At 40.9% G+C, this 23,338-nt stretch overlaps 1 protein-coding gene across 1 annotated transcript in view; it reads right to left on the bottom strand.

The window, feature by feature from the left end:
• Positions 1-743: 743 nt before the first annotated feature.
• Positions 744-23,338, bottom strand: part of ADGRG4 (adhesion G protein-coupled receptor G4) — a gene marked incomplete at its 5' end in the record, with an annotated part of 67,064 nt that continues 44,469 nt past the window's right edge. Inside the window, 7 exon segments of the mRNA XM_079911021.1 lie at positions 744-2,411; positions 2,414-2,501; positions 5,740-5,818; positions 8,973-9,241; positions 11,754-11,875; positions 13,927-14,023; positions 14,605-14,629. Coding sequence (XP_079767147.1) covers positions 2,193-2,411; positions 2,414-2,501; positions 5,740-5,818; positions 8,973-9,241; positions 11,754-11,875; positions 13,927-14,023; positions 14,605-14,629 — 899 coding nt within the window. The 3' untranslated portion in view covers positions 744-2,192.

Below are 23,338 nucleotides of genomic sequence, written 5' to 3'. Positions count from 1 at the left end.
ACCTCTGTGTGTGTGTGTGTGTGTGTGTGTCCATGGGACTAGAGTTTGAAACTCAGAGCTCTGAAAACACCCCCTTCTGCAAGATCGCGCATTCTATCTTGTAGGCGGGACTAGGAACTAGCAAGCCTTGGTGCTTGATTGACATAAAGTGCATCTGACAGACGCAGACAGCTTGGCTCTGTTGATGTTGGATCTGGGCTTTGGTTTTCGTCCTCAGGAGATCTCCCATTGGATTCTGCATCTACCCATCCAGGCTTCCCACTTAGACACGACTCTCTCCTTCCACCACAGGAATGGAGCACATGCTGTTTTTGCAAAACACCCCTCCCCCGCTTTAAGCTCTAAACTTCTTTGCTTTCTGGTTCTTTTATCAGCTATTCCTTTAACCCCTCTTTCCATAAGGTTGAGTGTGTTTCTCCTCAGAACTCGTGAGCCCAAGAGTAGCCTGGAGTTACTGCTTAGGAAGAAATCCACACAGGCACCTAGTTTACGAATCTACCTCTGTCCACATTCTAGAGCAAGGCAGCTTTGTTCTCAAAGCATCATGTTACTGAGACCAGGCTACCTCAGTGGAGGCCAGGTAAGGTCAAGAGGTAAAGTGCAGAACCATCACCGGGCCCTCGGTTGACGATCTAAGATACAACCAAGCACTGGTAGCCTCAAAGGAAACCACACGACAGTAGTGTGGAGAGCTCCTAAAAATTCTGGCCCTAGTGTCAGAAGGAATAAAGACGGCACACAGACGGAGAACAACATATCTTGTGTCTCTTTATATTCCAATCAGAATTGGCCGTGTAAGGTTGGTGGAATCCAGTGGGACAAAAGTTCCAATTGATACACTGCATTGCTCTAAAATGAGATGGTTTCTTGAATCACAGGACTTGCCGTCAAAGAGTATACTTTATTTTGGATTTTTCCCCCCGCCCTGCAGCACTTTGCCAATGCCTGGCCTATATTAACTGCAGAGCAGCTCATATTTCCCAAGGTTCCTCAGGGGTTAACAACCACAATAACAAAGGACTCTGAGGTTTTAAAAAATGTTCCATTTAAAACAAATTTTTAAAGTTATTTTCCCCCAGCAGAATTTCTCAGAACTTGTACCATGCTAGTGAACATTGTGTCATTTCAAGAATGGGGAGGGGTAGTTTTGTGCTTTTCCCAAATTTCTTTGACCATAGAACTCTTTCTTGCTGAAGCACCCTATGGGACCACCAGTTCCCTGTACTCTGGTAAAAGGGTTTATTGAATGAATAAGTAGTTAAGAGCAATAAGGGAGACCTTAACTCAATGGACTGCCCAAGTCGACTCACAGCCTGCCCCAGTACCCCAAATGAGCTGGCCCACACTTGAGGATAAGAGCATGGGGTGGACTTTGAGACGCCCAGGAAATCATTCTGCATGCCTCTTCCTGCCAAGATGTTCAGATAAGCAGATTATAAGAATTCAGATTATAATGAACAGCAGCAATTACTCAGAAGTGTATTAACCAGAGCCCTACCTTTTACTCCTCATGCCATCTTTGGCCTACCATTGAATAACTTCATTAATCCTTTGTTCCTTTCACCAGAAAACAGACAGGAGACTAAAGAGCTATAGAGTCATTCGTTTAGGGTCACCTAATTCAACCAGCTGTGGTGACGTTTTCAAGACTGATTTGTAGCAAAACCAAGACCAGAACCTTGGCTTCTTGCCGTGGCCCACTGCTCTTTGCTCTCCACGTTCAATCCTCTATGGCTCTACAATTTCCTAACCTGGCTCCTTCCCACAATATGAGGATATCTGATGCAGCCAGAGTCTATGGGGTCAGCAGTTTAATGTTTCTACTGTCCAGTAATTGCTATGTTCCATGGGATTATGTACTTCAAAATGTCAACACAGGTGTGAATCTGTACACTTACGAGCACAATGTGTTGATATAATGAATACTGTAGGGTGTACTGCCTATCAGTGTTCGATAGAGACATGGCCAACTAGCTGCAGTTGAGTTAGCTATCTGGATTTCTCTCTACATCCCTGAGTAAGAGAGAGTGGTCTCGTTTAATGAAGCCCTAACAGTTATCTAGCCAATGTTTCTAGTGGCTGCCTGTCAGTCATTGACAGCAGAGGCCCCTTGGATTATTTTTTCCTCCTTTGAAAAAATACTGAATACTAAAGGTAAGATTTTCCAAAGCAGCAAAAACCTTGATGGAGGTTTAGCTAGCCAGAGAAAGTACAGAGAAGCAACAGGTACCTGGCAGAGTGTTAAAAATGGCAAAAAGATACAAGAAAAGGATCCTCACAGCTCCCCAGGCAAAAAAGGCAAACCCCCAGGTGAGGCCAAGTGAGAATGTCAGGCTGGTTGTGCCTTTGAGGTCATGCAGCATCATCTTCCGTCGAGTCTTCTGGCTTTGGGATTTCATGGAATTCGGTTGAGCAAAAGAACAGTGCAGAACGTGGAGAGATTCATGAGAAATATGAGGCAAAAATCAGCCACCACTGAGATGTAAAAGACAGGATCATCTCTTTTTTTGTGTGGCACGCGGGCCTCTCACTGTTGTGGCCTCTCCCGTTGCGGAGCACAGGCTCCGGACGCGCAGGCTCAGCGGCCATGGCTCACGGGCCCGGCAGCTCCGCGGCACGTGGGATCCTCCCGGACCGATGTAAAAGATAGGATCATCTTTAATCCAACAACTGGAAGAGACCAAGGAGAGAAGGCCATTGTGAGGTAGAGGAACATGAACTCCTATTTTTAATGCTACTCTGATGATCACTGAGTCAGTTTCATTTCACACGAGAACACCTAGGCCTAGAGTGTAAACCAACTCGACAGAGTTCTCTCATGCTCACTGCAGACAGAGCTGGCACCAGAACCCCAGTCTCCTGAGCCCCAGTCCAGGGTTCTTCCCAGCATCAAGTTAAAAATCCTAGAGGATATTTCTGCCCTACACATGCAGAAACCTCTCAGTCCAATTCCCTGGGAGGCTATTCTCTTCCTCAATAGCAGAAAAACACATTATGTAATTCCCCCCGAAGTGGCTTACACCTGAGCTTGTATTTGCAGGATAAATTCTGCTTCGCATGATAAATTTCACAGTGAAAGGACACGGGTAATGACTGGCTTTTTGGACTGCTATATCAAATAGCGATGAGATCATCAGAGTTAATGAAAATTCAACAAAAAGAAGACAGCTCTAACTGTATTGCTTTCAAATATGATGTTTATTTTCAACCCCGCACCACAGCTACAGGTTTGAATTCCAAAAGGCAACACTGGTCACTGGATTGATTAACGGCTTTACAGTTTCTATTAAAGAAGAATTATGCAGTGATTTATAGGAACAGATACTTCATCTCATAACATTTCCAATTACTACATGCATTACCTGTGATTTTTGAACATAGACAAGCTTCACTAATTTAACTGTGTGTCAACTTAGCTGAGACCTCTTCTCCAGAGCTAGGAATATCCCCTGTGGTCATATTGTTCACGTTGGTGTGGATACTTTCATCTGTATGTGAGTTTGTGTGTGTGTTTGTGTGGGTCTCAAGGGAGTAGGGGTAAAGCATTTAATTTCCCTAATAGAATCTAATACTTAGGGTTCCCCAGATTTGTAGTTGCCAAGGGGGATGGGGGATGGGGGAGGGATGGATTGGGAGTTTGGGATTAGCGAATGCAAACTATTATATATATGTATAACTGAATCACTTTGCCATACACCAGAAATGAACACAACACTGTAAATCAACTTTACTTCAATAAAATAAATTTTCAGGACTTCCCTGGTGGTCCAGTGGGTAAGACTCCACGCTCCCAATGCAGGGGGCCCCGGTTTGAGCCCTGGTCGGGGAACTAGATCCCGCATGCGTGCTGCAACTAAGAAGTCCACATGCTGGAACTAAAGATTCCCGCGTGCTGCAACTAAGACCCAGCACAGCCAAAATAAATAAATAAATATTTTTAAAAAATAAATTTTCAAAAAGATTTTAGATTTAATAAATATTGCTGCTGCATTCCTGCACATGCTTATTAGCCAATCTGAAGTGCAATGAATTGGGCATTCATTGCAAAGTGTCTGTGGCTTACAACAATAAAGACATTCAACTTCGTGGTCAAAATAAAAAAAAACCCAGAAAAACTTAAGTTTCCCTGAATATCATCTTCAGCCTTAAAAGAGGCTATAGAAAACTCTTTTAAAAAGGCGGCGCTATATATTTGGTTAGAGAATCATCTCCAAGACATACTGTTAAGTACGAAGCAGTGTATATCTACTATTTGGGTGACAAAGTGTACAAGAGAATATCTACACAAATTCGATTGTTGGCAATAAGAGTTGCATCAAGGGACGGAAACTGGGAAGCTTGGTGTTGGGAGTGGACTTCACTTTTCATCCTCTACCCTTTTGTACTTTTGAATTTTCTACCGTGTGCATGTATTACTCCTTCAAAATATAATTATTTTTTAAAAGTTCTTAGAGCAGTCTGCCTCTTACTGACCAATTCACACATGAAAGGGCTTTTTCAGGGGGAGTGGAGTTGGTTTTGTTCCGGTTTTGCTTTTGCTTTTGATCTTTGAAGAAGAATCACCATTAGATACACACTGGGGACCCTTTAAGTCACAAAACAAGCAAGGAGGGAGGATGGAGGAGGAGATGAAAAGGAAGGGAAGAGAAAAGGGAGAAAGAGAAAGGATAAGGAGCAATTATAATTACAAGGCATCTGCTGGCAGGGGTAATATAATTTTGACCCTCTGGAAACTGTCATCTCAATATGAAAGATGAAGAAGTTTGGAGGGCAAGACCTTGTGCATTTGATTCCAGTCCAGTGGGAGAGGAACTCTATAGTGAAAAAGAACTTGAGAGGCTATGATACAGAGAATGGATACGGGTAAGTAAAAAACAATCCAAAGTGTAAAGTGAGGTTGTGCAGTCTGAAGGACTGCATGGTAACTATCTACAGGTCTGTAAAAGAAGGTTCTGGAGAGGTAGAGCGACTTGAATAGCTACTCTCTGGCACCTGTGGTTGAGAGAACCAAAGAGATGGGCTTTATATATCAAAAAGAGCAAAGAAAAAGCAAGAAAGAAAAGTACAACCACAGGACAACAAAGCTGAGCCAATTTACAGAGGAAAGTGGTGGAGTCTTCTTCAGGGGAGACCTTTGTCGTTGAAATACAGAAACGTTTTCCAACCCGTTTCAGTATTTCGTTATAGTGGCCGTTCCAACTCCTAAGTTCTGCAAGCTTTCTAATCATGATAGCTGCCAGATGTCTATAATGCTGATTTCTTTTATTTATTATGTTTTCTTGCATTGTATTTACATCATTATTATAGCCCCATTTAATAAATTTGAGGGCTCTTTACCAGTCAAAAAATTAAATAAATAAATAGATAAATAAACTATTCATTAATTAATAATCGCTACCAGATATGTATCACCGATGGGACAGGCCACATGCTGAGCACTTTACATACATGGTGTCATTTTAATCTGCACCCAACACTGAGAGCAAACATTATTATCCCCGTTTCCCAGAGGAGGAAATGGAAGGAAGAGGTAAAGTAAGTTGATTGACCAAGGTCATACTGAGCGCAGACACCTAACCATTATATCAGTGCACGCATGACTTTGTTAGGGTAAAAAGGCTGAGACCAATTTCCTCCCTGAAGCCAGTGTCAAGACCAAGCCCCAGGCCAGGGAGCACCTCACCATACCCTGATGGCCAAGAGCATTACCACTGGAGAAGCAGACATGCTGGTACTTACAATGGAGTCGTTGAGCTCAGAGTCCCATACAGATCTTTTTTCACACCCAGTATAATCACCACCACAATCGCTGGGATTCCTAGAGTGAGAAAGCAAGCCAAAGGCATCCCATTAGGAAGTGGGAGAGCTCCCGATCAATGACTGTTGGCACTGATACATTGAGACACTTTAAATGAGCCACAGATGTGTGGGCATCAAAATACCATTGTTTGCAAAATGTTTGTGAATTCTTCCAGGTTAAACATTTCTAGGAGTTCTCTAATCTGCTAAACAGCATGCCAATGGCTTCAGTACAACACCCACTGGTTATTAAAAATAGCACAAGTGCCAAAAATCAACTTGGCACATCTAGTTCATGGGAATGCAAGTTCGCATAAAGCATTCCTTCTCGGAGGATTGGCTGCCAATGTGTCTCTCTTTCAACACTGCCCCTTAGTTCCCGGTCTCTTTTTGTCTAGGCCACCTTGGAGGAAGGGCACAGGCAATCAGCTGCAGCCTTCAGTGCTTTTCTGACAGGGGAGCCGTTTCCACGCTCGTTACTAGTTTGACATTTTGACTAGATCGACCAGTTAACGATCAGTCAATTCAGCCCAAGTATAATAAAGCAATCAGTTCAGTCCAAGTGGTCAAACGTGACATGAGTATAGACACAGGGTTTAAAAATCCAATTACCTGTACATTTGCAAAACTTAGAAGACTTCTTTCTTTCTCACAATGTATTTCTCCTAAACTAGGAGCATAACACCTGCACACATTTTAGGGGTTTTGTAAGATACTTTCCAAAGCTGTTTCAAACCCCAGAGTGCCAAGCATCTTAAGAAATCCTCCATCGTCCTATCCTGTGATTAACAGGACAGTCCCTTCTGCTCTGTGTGTGGCACACCAGGCACAGGGCCCAGCACGATGCAGATGAAAAAAATACTAGTTTGGGGCCGGAAGGGAGGGATGGAGGGAGGTCTCGCATTTAGGAAGAAAGTCGTGAGACAGTCCCCAAGCTGTGTTAACACTTTGCTAATTAAACCAAAAAAGATGCCTACTGGTTATTAAAAAATGTGGACAAATACATCTACTGTCTTCGACAGGGATTTAAATAAAGGAATGAAACCTTTTCAACAGGTTGTTTTGGCATTAGGAAGACAGAACTTCAAACACAAACAGAGACTAATATTTATTTTCCTAACAGTTGATTGCATCTGTCTAATATTTAAACGCTCTGAGACTCCCTGTAGCGGGCCAGCTCTGCAGTGGCTCCCTGGCCGACCTTGCAGGGAGCCAGAGACCAAGCAGGCAAAGGCTTGTACCACGACTCATCTGAGTTTGGGTGGAATGCCTTGTGATCCCCCACGAATTCGAGAAGACGAGGCAGGCCTGTGAGGAGGGGCTCCGAGGCCATCTCCTACTCTTCTCCCCAGAAGGCTGTCATGATGCAGCTTCTCATCGCCTCCTGGGCTCTGAAGCAGGGTGCGCCCTCAGAACAGAGCTGCACAGTAGAAACCACATAGCTTCACCTGAGAGCTGGCTCGTCAGCAGCAGGGAATCCTGCGACTCGTGTGGCAGCCACCTGCTCTCTCTGGTTTGGGTGTCATTCTTTATAGTGTGGGGAGAAAGGACCTGGGAGCTGGCAGCTTTAGCTACTTGTCTTTTCACCGTCTACGTAAGTCATCAACTGAGTCTGAAAGCGGCTCGTTGTATCTTTACTGGTTGAGCCGGTCAGGCCTTCACCATGGCTTGGCCTTGGCTTGGGTGTGTACTTGACACTCCTCAAGTTTTTCCTGCCTCCAATTACCAAGCCTTAGCCTTGCCTGCCTCCCCCCTGCACCCCAGAAAGCGTGTGTGGAATGTGCAGATCAAGGAGATGAGAAGCCAGCCCTGGGGAATACCAACACGAAGGAGCAGGTGAAGGAAGAAGGGTCAGACGAGGAAGCCGAGAATGAGTGATGCCGGGGGAACGAGTGCTATTCCCAGCCCCTGCACAGTTAGCCAGATGTGGGATATCCGCCTTCTCGGTTATTCATGAAGCCTCTTCCACAACATTTTTCAGTCTTCCAGTTGACTCGAGGTGAGGGTTGCCAGGCACAAAAGGGAGTGCTCTGACTGCTTTTGGCTTTGTATTTCTGACGGGTTCCAAACTATACTCAAACCACTTCTTAGATCATGCTTTGTTTAGCATTTGCCCGTCTCTGCTCCCCACATTACCATGGCTAATAGCACTAACCGTGTAGCCAAAGAAAGCATGTACTACGTTAATGAACTCATTAAAAGGATGAGTAGCTAATTGCAAAGCTACTGTCTTCACCAAGGCAGTGGAAGATAAAATCTATCTTCCCGGGTATCCTACGCATCTCACTTAATACACATCCCTTATGGATCCAACACATTTTCTGAACCTCAAAGCCGGTTTGAATAGACAAGGGGTGGGGAAGGGCTGAGTTGTCCATGTCGGTCAGAAATGCAGGAAAGCCAGCCAATGAAATGACATTTAAATTAGGAACTGCTCATGCTGAGTTCCTACCTGGCTTCTTCTATAGGGCAGCAGAACGGTGACAGTCATGAGGCGTGGTGTGAATGGGGGCGTGTCTGAGCCAGCACCCTCTCACATCTTGCAAGTCTTTTCCCTGGCCCTTAAACAGTATGACTGGATCCTAGAGGTCAAAGTCCAAACTATGGAGACAGACCCCCTGGTTCAAATCCCAGTTCTGCCACTTACTAGCTGTGTAAACTCTGGCAAATTACCTAATCTCTTTGTGCCTCAGCATTCTCATCTCTTAAATGGGAACAATGATGAAACCTTTCCCAGAGAGGTATTGTGAAGATTAAATGAGTATGAGACACTTAGACTAAACGAGACACTTCAAACCGCGTCAGGCACGTGGAGCGCTACCTCAGTGTTGGCTGTTGTATCCGTGTGTATTTGCTGGGATTGTAACTTGAGTAAAGGGAAGGATAAGAGCTGACAGGTTCACTACTGTAGATCCAGCATTTAGCACAGCACACAAGCAGGTGCTCAGTAAATATGTGTGGACCGATTCCTCACCATAGAGGTTAAAAGTTGAATTTATAGAGCAATACAGACAGAAAAGGAAATGTCCACCCAAATACCAGTGAAGCAATCCTTAACTCCTTACCTATGATAGTAACAGCATTTGGTCCCAAATAATTTGTCTAATGGAGCTAGAATTAGACAGACACAGGCTTGAAACAAAGACATCAAGGACCATGGCAGATATACTTACCCCAACCGAACAGACAAAATTTAAGAATATAATTTGGAATGTATATGTTGAAGACTTTGACTAGAGCAAAATACATGTGGACTGCCTCCAGACCCATCCAAGTCAAAGAAACGAGCAGGAAGTAATGAAGTGCCACAGCGGCTGTGATACAAAGGCCCGATTTCTGAAATGATGATGACCAGGAATTGACCAGAAATACCAGGTTTAGCATCAGTAGTGCTGTGCACAGGTTGATCAGGATTTTGGAAGGATGATCTTTTCGAAGTTTGCTAAAGGAAAAGGCACAATGTTAGGTAGGGTCTCTGTTTTTGATTAAGCATCGCCATGTTTTATCTGCATAATAAGTGAAAGAATAAAAGAACTGCCTATTAAAATTAAATTATCCATATTATCTTATATGTACTGAATTTTCGAGTCCCCCACTCTCTTTCCAGGTAGAGTCAAAGTATTCTAAACATGGTGACCTTCACTGACAGGAATTATAATAGCTTCTCTCAGCTAAGCAGTCCCCTTTTTTCTGTTTCTTTTTCTCTTTTGAAGAGAAGGAAGGAAAGAGTTTCCTGGATACTACAGTTCTCCCACCACTCCTTCAGCAGACTCAAGGCTGGATCTACATGTGACCAAATAGCGGGATGACTTATGGAAACCATTTCAAGTAGCTACTTGGGTATTTCCAAAGATCCAGACATTTAGCATCATGGAAATATGACCTTACGTTTCACTAAGTGATCACAATTGTACTTGTGAAAACTGATCCTGTATTTTCCAAATTAAAAAAAAACTTTCCCTTTGATTCTTTTTCATTTCTATTATATGTCTATTGATTTAAATTTTGCAATTTTCATTTTGTGTGTACGTGGGTTTTTTAAATTGGGGTAAGTACACAAGTCCTAAGAATGCAACTCACTGAATCTTTACAAATGAATACACCCGTGGAACCCCCACACAGATCAAGAGGTAGAGTATTTTCAGCGTCTCAGAAGGCTCCTTCATTCCTTCTCCCATTAAGTACCCTCCACTAGAGGTAACCAACAGTTTCACTTCTATCCGCATAGGTTTAGTTTTGCCTGTACTTGAAACTTCAAATAAATGGAACCATACAGCACGTTCTCTTCTTTTTCTTGCTTCCTTTGCTCAACTCTCTGTCTATGAGATTTAGATATTACATTATATTATGTAGAAGTATAGTTGAACCTTGGGAGTTAGGGGCACTGACCCTCCGAGCAGTCGAAAATCCGCTTATAACTTGTAGTTGTCCCTCCTCCTTATTCACGGTTCTGTATCCTCGGATTCAACCAGCCCAGAATCATGCAGTCCCCATAGTATTCACTATTGAAAAAAATCTGTATATAAGCGAACTCTCACAGTTTGTTTGAACAACAAACGCATGTTGTTCAAAGGCCAATGGTAGTTTATTCATTTTTACTGCTGTGAAGCATTCTATTTTATGAATATACTACAAGTTATTCAACTAGTCAACTGTTAATGTACATTGGGGTTGTTTCCAATTTGGGGCCACTATAAGTGAAGCTGCAGTGAATATTCTTGTATATATCTTTCCGTGGACATATACAATCATCTCTCCCTAACAGTGAAATTTCTGGGTCAACAGCTGATGGATATTTATCTTTAGTAAGTACTGCCAAAGAATTTTCCAAAGTGTCTGTGCCATTTGTAGTTTTCCATATCCTTGTTGATCCTTGCTATTTTCAGTATTTTCAATTTTAACCATTCTGGTGGGGGCATAAAAGTATAATTGTGGTTTTGATTAGCATTTTTCTGATGAGTAATGATTTTGAGAACCTTGTTGTATGCTTGTTAGCCATTTGGGTAGAGGTTAGGACTAGACATGGATATCTTCTTTTGTGAGGTGCTTGTTCAAGTCTTTTGCCCATTTTTTTTTTTTTTTTTTTTTTTGTGGTACACGGGCCTCTCACTGTTGTGGCCTCTCCCGTTGCGGAGCACAGGCTCTGGACGCGCAGGCTCAGCGGCCATGGCCCATGGGCCCAGCCACTCCACGGCATGTGGGATCTTCCAGGACCAGGGCACGAACCCGTGTCCCCTGCATCGGCAGGCGGACTCTCAACCACTGCACCACCAGGGAAGCCCTCTTTTGCCCATTTTTAACTGTATTGTCTTTCTTTTGCCTTTTGCTCTGTAGTTTTTATATATTCTGCATACAAATCCTTCGTCAGATATATGCATTGTGAATATCTTCTCCCAATCTGTGGTTTGCCTTTTCACTATTTTCATGGTATCTTTTGATGAAAAGAAGTTCTTAATTTTAATGAAGTCTGATTTGTCAACTTTTTCTTTTATGGTTAGTGTTTTTGTATCCTGTTAGAGAAACCTTCTCCTATCTCAACCCTCTTGCTTTTTTATTTATTTATTTGAGTAATTCTGATTCATTAGATTTTTTTAAACATCTTTATTGGAGTATAATTCTTTTACAATGGTGTGTTAGTTTCTGCTTTATAACAAAGTAAATCAGCTATACATATACATATATCCCCATATCTCCTCCCTCTTGCATCTCCCTCCCACCCTCCCTATCCCAGCTCTTGCTTTCTTAAAATTTAATTACAATCTTTTTTCTTTTTCAGAGAAGCCTTGGTTGTTTTGTTTTGTTTTTAACCTGCCCACTTCATAATCTAATGCATCTGGCCTCTCCCTATTGTGATAAGAAACTTTTTGTGAAACTAACATGAAATTAACAAGGTTACAATGCCAGTAGCATCCATCAAACCAAATTAAATTTAGAGTGAGACTCTACTAGCTTACTGAAAAGCTATGTATGTCACTATTGCAACTCCCAGGAAAATGGAGGAGATTCCACATCCGGTGTATGTTATAAGCACTAATATCCGTTCATTCACTGCATCCACTGCAGACCTGGATAAATCCTAGGGAATGCAATGTGTTGTATTTTATACATTTGCCAGGGCAAGTTTATGGTAAAACACTTCCAGTGCTCACTAACAGGAGGTTCCCAGGATGCACAGCATCTCTGTTAAAGCTCTTACAAAACCAGAGTATGTACATGGATATATGATAACACTGTATATTGTTGGTTGAGTATGCCTAGTGCAACTTACTGTGTATAGGGCATGGAGACCCATCAACAGTACTGGAAGAATATTTAGTCCTTGGTTTTATTGTCATTAACATGTTTCACACTTCAAATATAACCAAACTAATAGATGTGAATTTGGGATACAAAGTGAATTATTATCTGTACTGAGCGTCCCAAAACACTGCACAGAACATCAAAAAATGTACCTTTCCCTTAGACCTTAAATAATTTTCATAAAATTAAGTGACAAAATGGACCTTAGAGATCACATAAACCAGTAATTTCTTAACCTGAGGACCATAAAAGACCTGAAATAGTATGCAAAATTATTTGAATGGTATGCATCATACTGGGAAGACGGTCCATAGCTTTCATCAGATGGTAATGGAGCTTCGTGACTCATAAAAGGTTAAGAAGTGCTGGTCTACTCTGGTAGTTCTCAACTGGACACAATTTTGCCCCTGCCCAGGGACAGGTAGCAACGTCTGGAGACATTTTTGGTTGTCACAACTAGAGAGGGTGCTACTGGCATCTAGTGGGTAGAGGCCAGGAATGCTGCTAAACATCCTAGAATGCACAAAACGGCACCCACAACAGAGAGTTATTTGTCCCAGAAGAGCAATAGTGCTGAGGTTAAGAAACCCTGGTCTATTCCAATCTTTCACATTTCAGAAGACAAATGTAAGGTCCAAACAAGTGAAATAACCTGACCAAGATCACAGAGATAGTTAGTGACAGAGCTGGACTGTGGGCCCTGGTCTTTTGACTCATGCCATAATGTTCTAACCAATTTGCAGGGGAGTAAACAAAATTCTTAAAGTTCAATAATTATCAGTGGAGCACCTCTTATTTGTTGAATAGATATGGTAAAAAGAAAGAAAAATATAAAACAGACTCTCAGCCCTCAAGGAGTTTACCATTAGTAGAAGAAACAACTCATACACAACACATTCAGATCCTAGTATATACCATGTACAATAAAGTAATTTAGGAGAACTAACAAAGTGCTCAAGGGTGGGTAGAGAAGAAGGAAACACATTTGAGAGCCATTTTGAAGGAAAACGCATCAAGTCCTGATGTTAGGGAGGACCATAGGAAACGAAGGAGATAGAAAGGTTAACAGTGACTCCGAGGCTCTAAGCCTGGATATGCGAATTGATCAGATAACTCTTGTTTGGTTAAGTACCACAAGCACTAAAAAAATATGCACTTCCCTACAGTGCAATTAGACGATATCTATTACAATTTAATATTTTAATTGGAAGCAATTCTACTTCCATCGATTTATTCTACAGAAATGCTTACACCAATATTAGAAGACAAATAAAAATGCATATTACAGCATTGTTCATAACGGAGAAAAACGGCAACAACTCAAATGCCTACCTATAGGGGATTGGTTAAATTCATTGTGTTAAATCCACACAGTGGAATACTATACATGTATTTTTTAAAAATTAAGTAGATGGATATGTATTTGCCTGAAAGCTGTCCAATATATATTGTTAGGTGAAAAGCAAGTGGTAAAAACAGTATGAATAATTCGACCCTATTTTTATAAAACAAAAACATATATTAATATACACACAGGAAAAGAACCTGAAAGAATATACATAAAGGTGTTAAAGGTGGTGATCTCTTGGGAGGGGGATTATAGGGACCTTTTCTGTAATGTTTGAATTTTGACAAGCAGGCATTAATTTTATAAGGAGAAAAATAAATATTTGTTTCAATTTGCTCTGCTTTGAATGAACAAGGTAGGGGGCTGTTTTTCCACTTGCGTGGAACTTTTCCACAACTTAGTTCACACATATATTTCTGGTCTGTAATCTAATAAAAAGTTGTCAAAATTCTATAAGGAGTGATTGAGAGACAACTCACCATTAAGACTCCAAAATGGGTGAGATGGTCACACTGACAGATTGTGTAATTTAGGTTTGTTTCCTTTACTTTACAGCCTGACGTCCACCTTGCCCATCTGCAAGCGACAGAAGGGAATTTCAAAGCAATTTTGCTTTTCTCAGAAATGTTTAACTTTTCATTATATGTACCTTTCCAAAGTGTGCTATAATTAGTATCGTTTGTTAAGGCAGCAGGATAGCCGTATAATTGAACACTGAAATTAAATTAAGTCTAATAGGCAAAAGTGACTTGTGGGGAACTTCGTAAATGGCATAACTTCTTTGGTTCTCACTTTTCCCATTCTTCTACAGATTAGGACAGACTTCAATGATGAACAACAGTTCTACCACCATGCTGGAATGACAGAGTAAGGACTGTTTTTTCAAGGAGCACAAAGGGGAAACGGGTAGATCTAGAACTTTTTGAAGGGCATGAGCTATGGAATATAGGCTGACACGTGGGCTTCCTTGGTGGGACTGGAATAAACATCTGAAACAGCCAGCTCAACCCAGAATTCAAATGGTCTCAAGTGCTTTGCATTTAAGCCAGATGATGGTCTGGAACTCCTCAGGGCCAATTAAAGCCTCTGGTCTATTTGCCACCTGCCTAGTTTCTCACTCCTAAGCATATTCAGGGTTCTAGAACTAACCCACATACCTCAAGAACCTGTAGAGCTTGCGTACTAGACCAGGTTTAGAGTAAAACCTCCAGAGTAGTACCAGACCAGAGGGGTTATCCTAGGGCAGGCATCTAAGTGTGGTCAAAATTTGTCCATCCAGGATAATGCTAATAGATCCCAGAAGTTCTGGATCCATGGACAGAGGGGTAGGGGCCAAAGATGACCTGGGAGGAGCCCAGCAAGAGGCATTATGAACACACAGATCAACTTAATGAGGCTGTGGGGAACAAAGCCTGCCATTTTACAGAAATCTTATCCTGGGCGACTTGGAGGGGACCAGAACAGGACAGCGCTATCTCTGTTATAGGAAAGCAGTAGTATTCCACATGCCAGGGAGTCGAATGGGAAGAGAATTTCCCCCTTTTCCCCCCAGAACTCCGAGGATACTAAAAAAAGGAAAAGTCCCAGGCAGAGCTTCCACAGGTGGAAGGCCTGGTCCCAGAGCCACTCCTGACATTCCAGGGGCAATTGCTTCCGTGTGGGAATTCTCTGAGATTTGGCTATATCCCTGGAGATTCCAATGGCAATGACAAGCTTAAGAGGAACCCATTCAGCAATCCCCTTCCACGACCCCTTCTCTCTTTTTTTAAAATTTTTATTGGAGTGTAGTTGATTTACAACATTGTGTTAGTTTCTGCTGTACAGCAAAGTGAATCAGTTATACATATACATATAACCACTTTGTTTAGATTCTTTTCCCATATAGGTTATTACAAAATATTGAGTAGAGTTCCCTTTGCTATACAGTAGGTCCTTGTTGGTTATCTATTTTATATATAGTGGTGTGTATATCTCAATCCCAGTCTCCCAATTTATTCCTCCCCCCTTTCCCTCTGGGTAACCATGTAAAAAATCAAATTTTTCACATCCGTGACTCTATTTCTGTTTTGTAAATAAGTTCATTTGTACCATTTTTTTTAGAGTCCACATATAAGCGATATCATATGGTATTTGTCTTTCTCTATCTGACTTACTTCACTCAGTGTGACAACCTCTAGGTCCATCCATGTTGCTGCAAATGGCATTATTTCCACGACCCCTTCTCTTATGGTCCCCAAAGACTCATACCCAGCCAAGCAGGAAGGACCCTTCGAGATCAACTAGAAAGTCTTATCCCCTTCGTGAAAAGATAAAAAGATTGAAGCCCCTAGAGAATAAATGGACCACCCAAGGTCACACAGTCAATGTAGAAGAGAAGAAGGAAAAATGTGGCCAGTCTAATGGGAAAGACAGATAAAGAGAGCCAGATCTTCATCCCTTAACTTTCTTCAAACAGCTCAGGACTGCTCTGTACTGGGTCTTGCAACTTTGTTTCTTCCAGCTTGCTGAGTTATGTGATTTTTTCCCCTGATCTCCAAAATAAGTCTCTTCTCAAAAAGAAAGTTTTACAAAAACTCCCATGCCCTAATTAGATATGAAACTCATGTTTGTATCTTGGTCATTCAGAGTCCCCTGTAGGGTCTGATAAGACAGTAACTTCAGTACAACTCGCTCCCATGTAACTGCCAGATAGCAACATGGTCAGGGGCAATGTCTCATTGAGAACCAAGGCCAAAGCTTGCTAAGAAAAATACTTACTGTTATTCTCAAGGTCCCAAAAGGCACAGTGAACTTGATCATAATTCTAGAAAAAAGAAAAATCAGAGGCAAATACCTTTCCTTGTGATCGTTACCATACAATGACAACTACACACAAGTGTTTTCTTCTCAATGTTTTCTCAAACACTAGACACACACACAGACACACACACACACACACACACACGGACCGTTTGTGAGTTGGTTTTAAAACGAACCCCAAGAATCTTGGGGTTTACAAGTGAGAAAATAGTATGTTACTGCTGCATGGTGAACTGGTATGTGTCCTTTAAAGCATTTGGTAACATAAGAATTTGCCACGTCCTCCTGGTGCAAAGTCCAGGAGGGAACTGTAGATGGTCAATGCAGGTCTGATGTGAGGTGGGTGTTTCTTGTGGAACTGTGGAATTTGAGGCTCACAGTTTAGGTCAAGCCTTATGGATACAAGATTGAGCCGCCTATCATTAGGCCTAGTGAACATTCCTGAAACACTCTTGCAATCTCCAAGGAAATGGAGGGCAATGAGAAATTGGTTATGGGGGATGCTTGGAGAGCTGTGGCCCCAGCCAGAATGAAGAGATCTTACCCATTAAACATGCTTCATTTCGTATCTATTTCTGTTTAAGTTCCCTCTCCCACTCTTCCTTCTTCCCTTCTAGAATTAAGGTCCATGAAAAATGTGCTGTACCGTATGGTCTTTTAGATTGGCAATGAAGGAAGCTATTAAGACTCCACACTGGACATACATTAACATCAAAGAATGGAATAGTAGTTCATTCTTATACCACGGCTAAATTTGATCATTTATTAATATATTCTTTATGTTATGCCATACGACTATGGTTTTAATCATTTGGTGATAATTAATACATATTTTAATGCTCTTCATGGAAAATCAAAGGATAAAAATGTTCCATTATTTTGAATGAAGTGGTTTGCCTCCCTCAAAAATAAACGGAATTAAGTATCATTTAGAGTGATGGGACAACCAAAAGATCCACCTGCCCCCCCAGTGACTCCCCTGCCAATCTGCCATTGTTCTAGAAACCCACTATATTATTTATCCCTTTAGGCTAAGGCATTATTTCTAGAAGGCCCCAATTACAATACACCTCTGCTACCTGGAATGGGACAATTTTCATTAAGTCTTGGAATCACATCTGTTAAGTAGCCAATGTTTTTTTAAAATATTTATTTGTCTGCGCAGGGTCTTATTTGTGGCACACGACAACCCTCCCAACTTAGTCTAAGAGATGTAGTTTTCTGTAGTGAAAAGGCCAAAGTTGGAGAAACACACTGCGACCCAGGATTGAATTAACCTGCTCTCTGGCTTTATTTCCTTGACTCACAAAATGGCGGCTGTTCAGGGAAAGGAAGTAAACCATTGCTCACTCTTCCACCTTCTGGCTCTAGGCTCCAGTTGTACCTATTTCACTTCTGAACCTTTACAGAAGCAGTGTCCTCTGCCGGAAACACTCCTCCCTCCTTTCCTCACCCTTTTTCATCTTCTAGCTGGTACTCAACCTCGGGTCTCAGCTGATGCCTCTCCTACAGCTGGCCTTTCCTGAGCTCCCACACAGGGGTAGATGCCATCCCCGTGCTTCCAGAGCCCCTGTGCCATATTGTACTCGCCTCGTGCTTTGTCCCTCTCCCCGAGGACTGCCCGCGAGTGCAGGGGTGGAAGGGGAGGCACGTGTTTTCCAGGAGTGGTGTCTTATCAACGATCCTTAAGGTAGTATGTTGTAATGACAGTTAAGATTTTGATTAAAAGATGTTAGAAGAAGCAGTGTGAAAGCAGGGCTGTGAGACTCAGAACTTGGGGGGGGGATGGGATGTAGTTAAACGGTGGCATCTCTTGTAAGTGCTTACTCCCCCAAAACAGTGGCCCAGGTCCCAGCCTCAGGTCACCCCCTTCCATGTGAGAACCTCCCCCCACCATCCAGCACCACACAAGACACACAGTAGGAATTTAATAAATATTTCCTAACTGAATAAATAACTGGGTGAATAAATGAATAAACTGTGTCACCTCCAGCAGGTCCCTTCCCCTCTCTGGGTCTCAATATCCTCATTGGTAAAATGAGGAGATGGGACACGATGAATTATAAGGACCCTTCCGGTTCTGAAATTGATGGTAGGCTACTTCTAATCCTCCTTCATCTAGCACTATGACGTCTGAAGGCTAATTTTGGCAAAGATCTTTAATCTCTTTCAGTGGAAGGTGTTAGTGAATAAAAATGACTTATTAGGTGTGAAATCTATGCAAAACAGGTTTATCTTTTATTCTACAAAACAAGCACAGCTCTCTGAAGAAAGGAGAGAAACTAAGACTAAAATAATGGCATCTGAGATGATACAGAGAAATTACAAGCTCACCAAAATGGCCTGAGTGCTATGAACCACATTCTTAATTTTTATTAAAATTATTTGTTCATTAACTGGCCTGTCCTGGGTCCAACCTATTATTTCCATTAAAAAAAAAAGGTCTAATAAATATATAGTTACTGAAAACCTGTTGGGTACCTAGCCTTGTGCTAGGTGCCATGAAAATAAAACATGCCTGAGCCATGATATATGCCACAACCTCCTTGGGAATACGAATCTAGAAGCTAGGCAGAGGTGTAAGACAAGAATACAAGCAGGGGGGTGAGGACAAGAGCAGGGACTCATGAACTCCAGGCAAACTTCCTGGGTGGAATTTGAGCTAAGCCCACAGGAACAAATAGAATTTAGATAGAGGGGGAGCAGTTACAGAATTCCAGGAGAACTGAGCATCATGCAAACATAGCTAGAGATAATGTGTTATATTTGAGTTGGTATGTGGTATGTTTAAGCTGGCTCAGTACAACCTCCCCCAAAATAACTCTGAAAATTTGACCATTAGAAATTCATTTCTTTGGATAGCATCCTTAGAAAATGCAAACACACCCAGGTATTAACATTTGAACCTCTTAAATACTTGAACTTTGGAGTCAGACATCCTGGGTTTGATTCCTAGCTATGCCACTTCCTAGCTGTGTGACCTTGGGCAAAACTACTTAACTTCTTTGTCTTAGTCTGTTAGGGCTGCTATAACAAAGTCCAGATTAAGTGGCTTATAAACAACAGAAATTTATTTCTCAAAGTTCTGGAGGCTGAAAGTCCAAGATCAAGATGCCTACATGGTTGGGTTCTAGTGAAGGCTTGCTTTCTGGTTGATAGATGGCACCTTCTTGCTGTGTCCTCACATGGTGGAAAGGGTGAGGGTGCTCTCTGGGGCCTCTTTTATAAGGGCATAATTCCCATTCATGAGGGCCCCGGCCTCACGACCTAATCACTGCCCAAACAACCCACTTGCTAATACCATCACCTTGGGGGTTAGGATTTCAACACAAGAATTTTGAGGGGACACAAACATTCAGATCACAGCACTCTTTGAGTCTTGGTTTCTTGTGAGAAGTAGATGAGCTATTAAGTGTAAATAACAACAATTAATAGCGATTATCAACAACGTCATGCAGGGGCTTCCCTGTTGGTGCAGTGGTTAAGAATCCGCCTGCTGAGTCTGTCCTACAGAGTGAAGTAAGTCAGAAAGAGAAAAACAAATACCAATGAATTTGGTAAAGTAGCAGGATACAAAATTAATGCACAGAAATCTCTGGCATTCCTATACACTAATGATGAAAAATCTGAAAGTGAAATCAAGAAAACACTCCCATTTACCATTGCAACAAAAAGAATAAAATATCTAGGAATAAACCTACCTAAGGAGACAAAAGACCTGTGTGCAGAAAATTGTAAGACACTGATGAAAGAAATTAAAGATGATACAAATAGATGGAGAGATATACTATGTTCTTGGATTGGAAAAATCAACATTGTGAAAATGACTCTACTACCCAAAGCAATCTACAGATTCAATGCAATCCCTATCAAACTACCACTGGCATTTTTCACAGAACTAAAACAAAAAATTTCACAATTTGTATGGAAACACAAAAGACCCCGAATAGCCAAAGCAATCTTGAGAACGAAAAACGGAGCTGGAGGAATCAGGCTCCCTGACTTCGGACTATACTACAAAGCTACAGTAATCAAGACAGTATGGTACTGGCACAAAAACAGAAATATAGATCAATGGAACAGGATAGAAAGCCCAGAGATAAACCCACGCACATATGGTCACCTTATCTTTGATAAAGGAGGCAGGAATGTACAGTGGAGAAAGGGCAGCCTCTTCAATAAGTGGTGCTGGGAAAACTGGACAGGTACATGTAAAAGTATGAGATTAGATCACTCCCTAACACCATACACAAAAATAAGCTCAAAATGGATTAAAGACCTAAATGTAAGGCCAGAAACTATCAAACTCTTAGAGGAAAACATAGGCAGGACACTCTATGACATAAATCACAGCAAGATCCTTTTTGACCCACCTCCTAGAGAAATGGAAATAAAAACAAAACTAAACAAATGGGACCTAATGAAACTTCAAAGCTTTTGCACAGCAAAGGAAACCATAAACAAGACCAAAAGATAACCCTCAGAATGGGAGAAAATATTTGCAAATGAAGCAACTGACAAAGGATTAATCTCCAAAATTTATAAGCAGCTCATACAGCTCAATAATAAAAAACCAAACAACCCAATCCAAAAATGGGCAGAAGACCTAAATAGACATTACTCCAAAGAAGATATACAGCCTGCCAACAGACACATGAAAGAATGCTCAACATCATTAATCATTAGAGAAATGCAAATCAAAACTACAATGAGATATCATCTCACACCAGTCAGAATGGCCATCATCAAAAAATCTACAAACAATAAATGCTGGAGAGGGTGTGGAGAAAAGGGAACACTCTTGCACTGTTGGTGGGAATGTGAATTGGTACAGCCACTATGGAGAACAGTATGGAGATTACTTATAAAACTAAAAATAGAACTACCATATGACCCAGCAATCCCACTACTGGGCATATACCCTGAGAAAACCATAATTCAAAAAGAGTCATGTACCAAAATGTTCATTGCAGCTCTATTTACAGTAGCCCGGAGATGGAAACAACCTAAGTGTCCATCATCGGATGAGTGGATAAAGAAGATGTGGCACATATATACAATGGAATATTACTCAGCCATAAAAAGAAATGAAATTGAGCTATTTGTAATGAGGTGGATAGACCTAGAGTCTATCATACAGAGTTAAGTAAGTCAGAAAGAGAAAGACAAATACCATATGCTAACACATATATATGGAATTTAAGAAAAAAAATGTCATGAAGAACCTAGGGGTAAGACGGGAATAAAGACACAGACCTACTAAAGAACGGACTTGAGGATATGGGGAGCAGGAAGGGTAAGCTGTGACAAAGCGAGAGAGAGGCATGGACATATATACACTACCAAACGTAAGGTAGGTAGCTAGTGGGAAGCAGCCGCATAGCACAGGGAGATCAGCTCGGTGCTTTGTGACCGCCTGGAGGGGTGGGTTAGGGAGGGTGGGAGGGAGGGAGATGCAAGAGGGAGGGGAACATATGTATATGTATAACTGATTCACTTTGTTATAAAGCAGAAACTAACACACCATTGTAAAGCAATTATACTCCAATAAAGATGTAAAAAAAAAAGTCAAGAAGGTATATCTACATAAAGTGTAGTTACTACAATAAAATAAAATTAAAAGAAGGAAGAAAGTAGATTGGAGGTTTCCAGGGGTTGAGGGGAGGAGAGAATGGAGACTGACTGCTAACATGTATGGGGTTTCTTTTAGGAGTAATTAAAATGTCCTAGAATTAGTGGTGATGGTTGCAAAATCTAGCAAATAGACTAAAAAACACTGAATTGTACACATTACATGGCTGAATTTTATGATGTCAGTACCTCCATAAAAAATTTTAACTACATTGAGATTAACTTATACTTATCAAATCAAGATCCTAAAAATCTGATAGCATGCTGTGTCGATTTGAAGATGTTCTGAAACAGGCACTTTCACACTTTGCAAGTGGGAGTATAAGTTGGTGCAATTATTACAGAGAGCATTTTGACACCATCAGAAGTATGATTTATTTGAAAAGACACATGCACCCCAATGTTCATAGCAGCAGTATTTACAATAACCAATACATGGAAGCAACCTCAAAGTCCATTGACAGATGAATGGATAAAGAAGATATAGTATATATATATATATATATATATATATATATATATATATATATAATAGAATATTACTCAGCCATAAAAAAGAATGAAATATGCCATTTGCAGAAACATGGATGGACCTAGAGATTGTCATACTAAGTGAAGTAAGTCAGACAGAGAAAGACACATACCATATGATATCACGAATATGTGGAATCTAAAATATGACACAAAAGAACTTACAAAACAGAAACAGACTCAGACTTAGAAAACAAACTTATGGTTACCAAAGGGGAAGGGGGAGGAGGGATAAGTTAGGAGTCTGGGATTAACAGATACAAACTACTGTATATAAAATATATAAACAACAATGTCCCTCTGTATAGTGCAGGGAACTCTACTCAATATCTTTTAATAACGTATAATGGAAAAGAATCTGAAAAAGAATATATATATTTACACATGTATAACTGAATCACTTTGCTGTACATTTGAAACTAACACATTGTAAATTAACTATAGTTCAATTTTAAAAATACTAAAAGAAAAAAGGAAAACCATTAAAAAAATTTAAAAATAAAATAAAAAATACTAAAAGAAATAAGACAAATAAGAAAAAAGTGAAATGATAATGTAAAGTCTAGCTTTATCAATTCAAAAAAATTTTGGCATAGCAAATAAAAGATAATTTATCTTGAAGAAAAGTATGACTGACCCAGCAATTCTACTTTTAGGAATTTATGCTTCAAGCATACCATACTTACACAAAATGACACATGCATGATATCCATTACAGCAGTATTTTAAAAGTAAAGTGTAATTATCAAGTTAAATTACCATCTGCAGGCAACGGTTAAAGAAATCAATTGTAGCATATTCATGCAGTTAATACAACTCAGTGAAAAAAAGAATGTATATTGTATTATCATATACTAGTATGATAATATCTGCAATATAATGTTAAGAGGAAAAAGCAAGGTGCAGAACAGCATGTATAGCACGCTCCAC

This window comes from Stenella coeruleoalba (assembly GCF_951394435.1).
Source record: "Stenella coeruleoalba genome assembly, chromosome: X".
NCBI classification, from domain to species: domain Eukaryota; kingdom Metazoa; phylum Chordata; class Mammalia; order Artiodactyla; family Delphinidae; genus Stenella; species Stenella coeruleoalba.
Note: the sequence above shows the minus strand (reverse complement) of the source record. Positions and strands in the feature narration are given on the sequence as shown.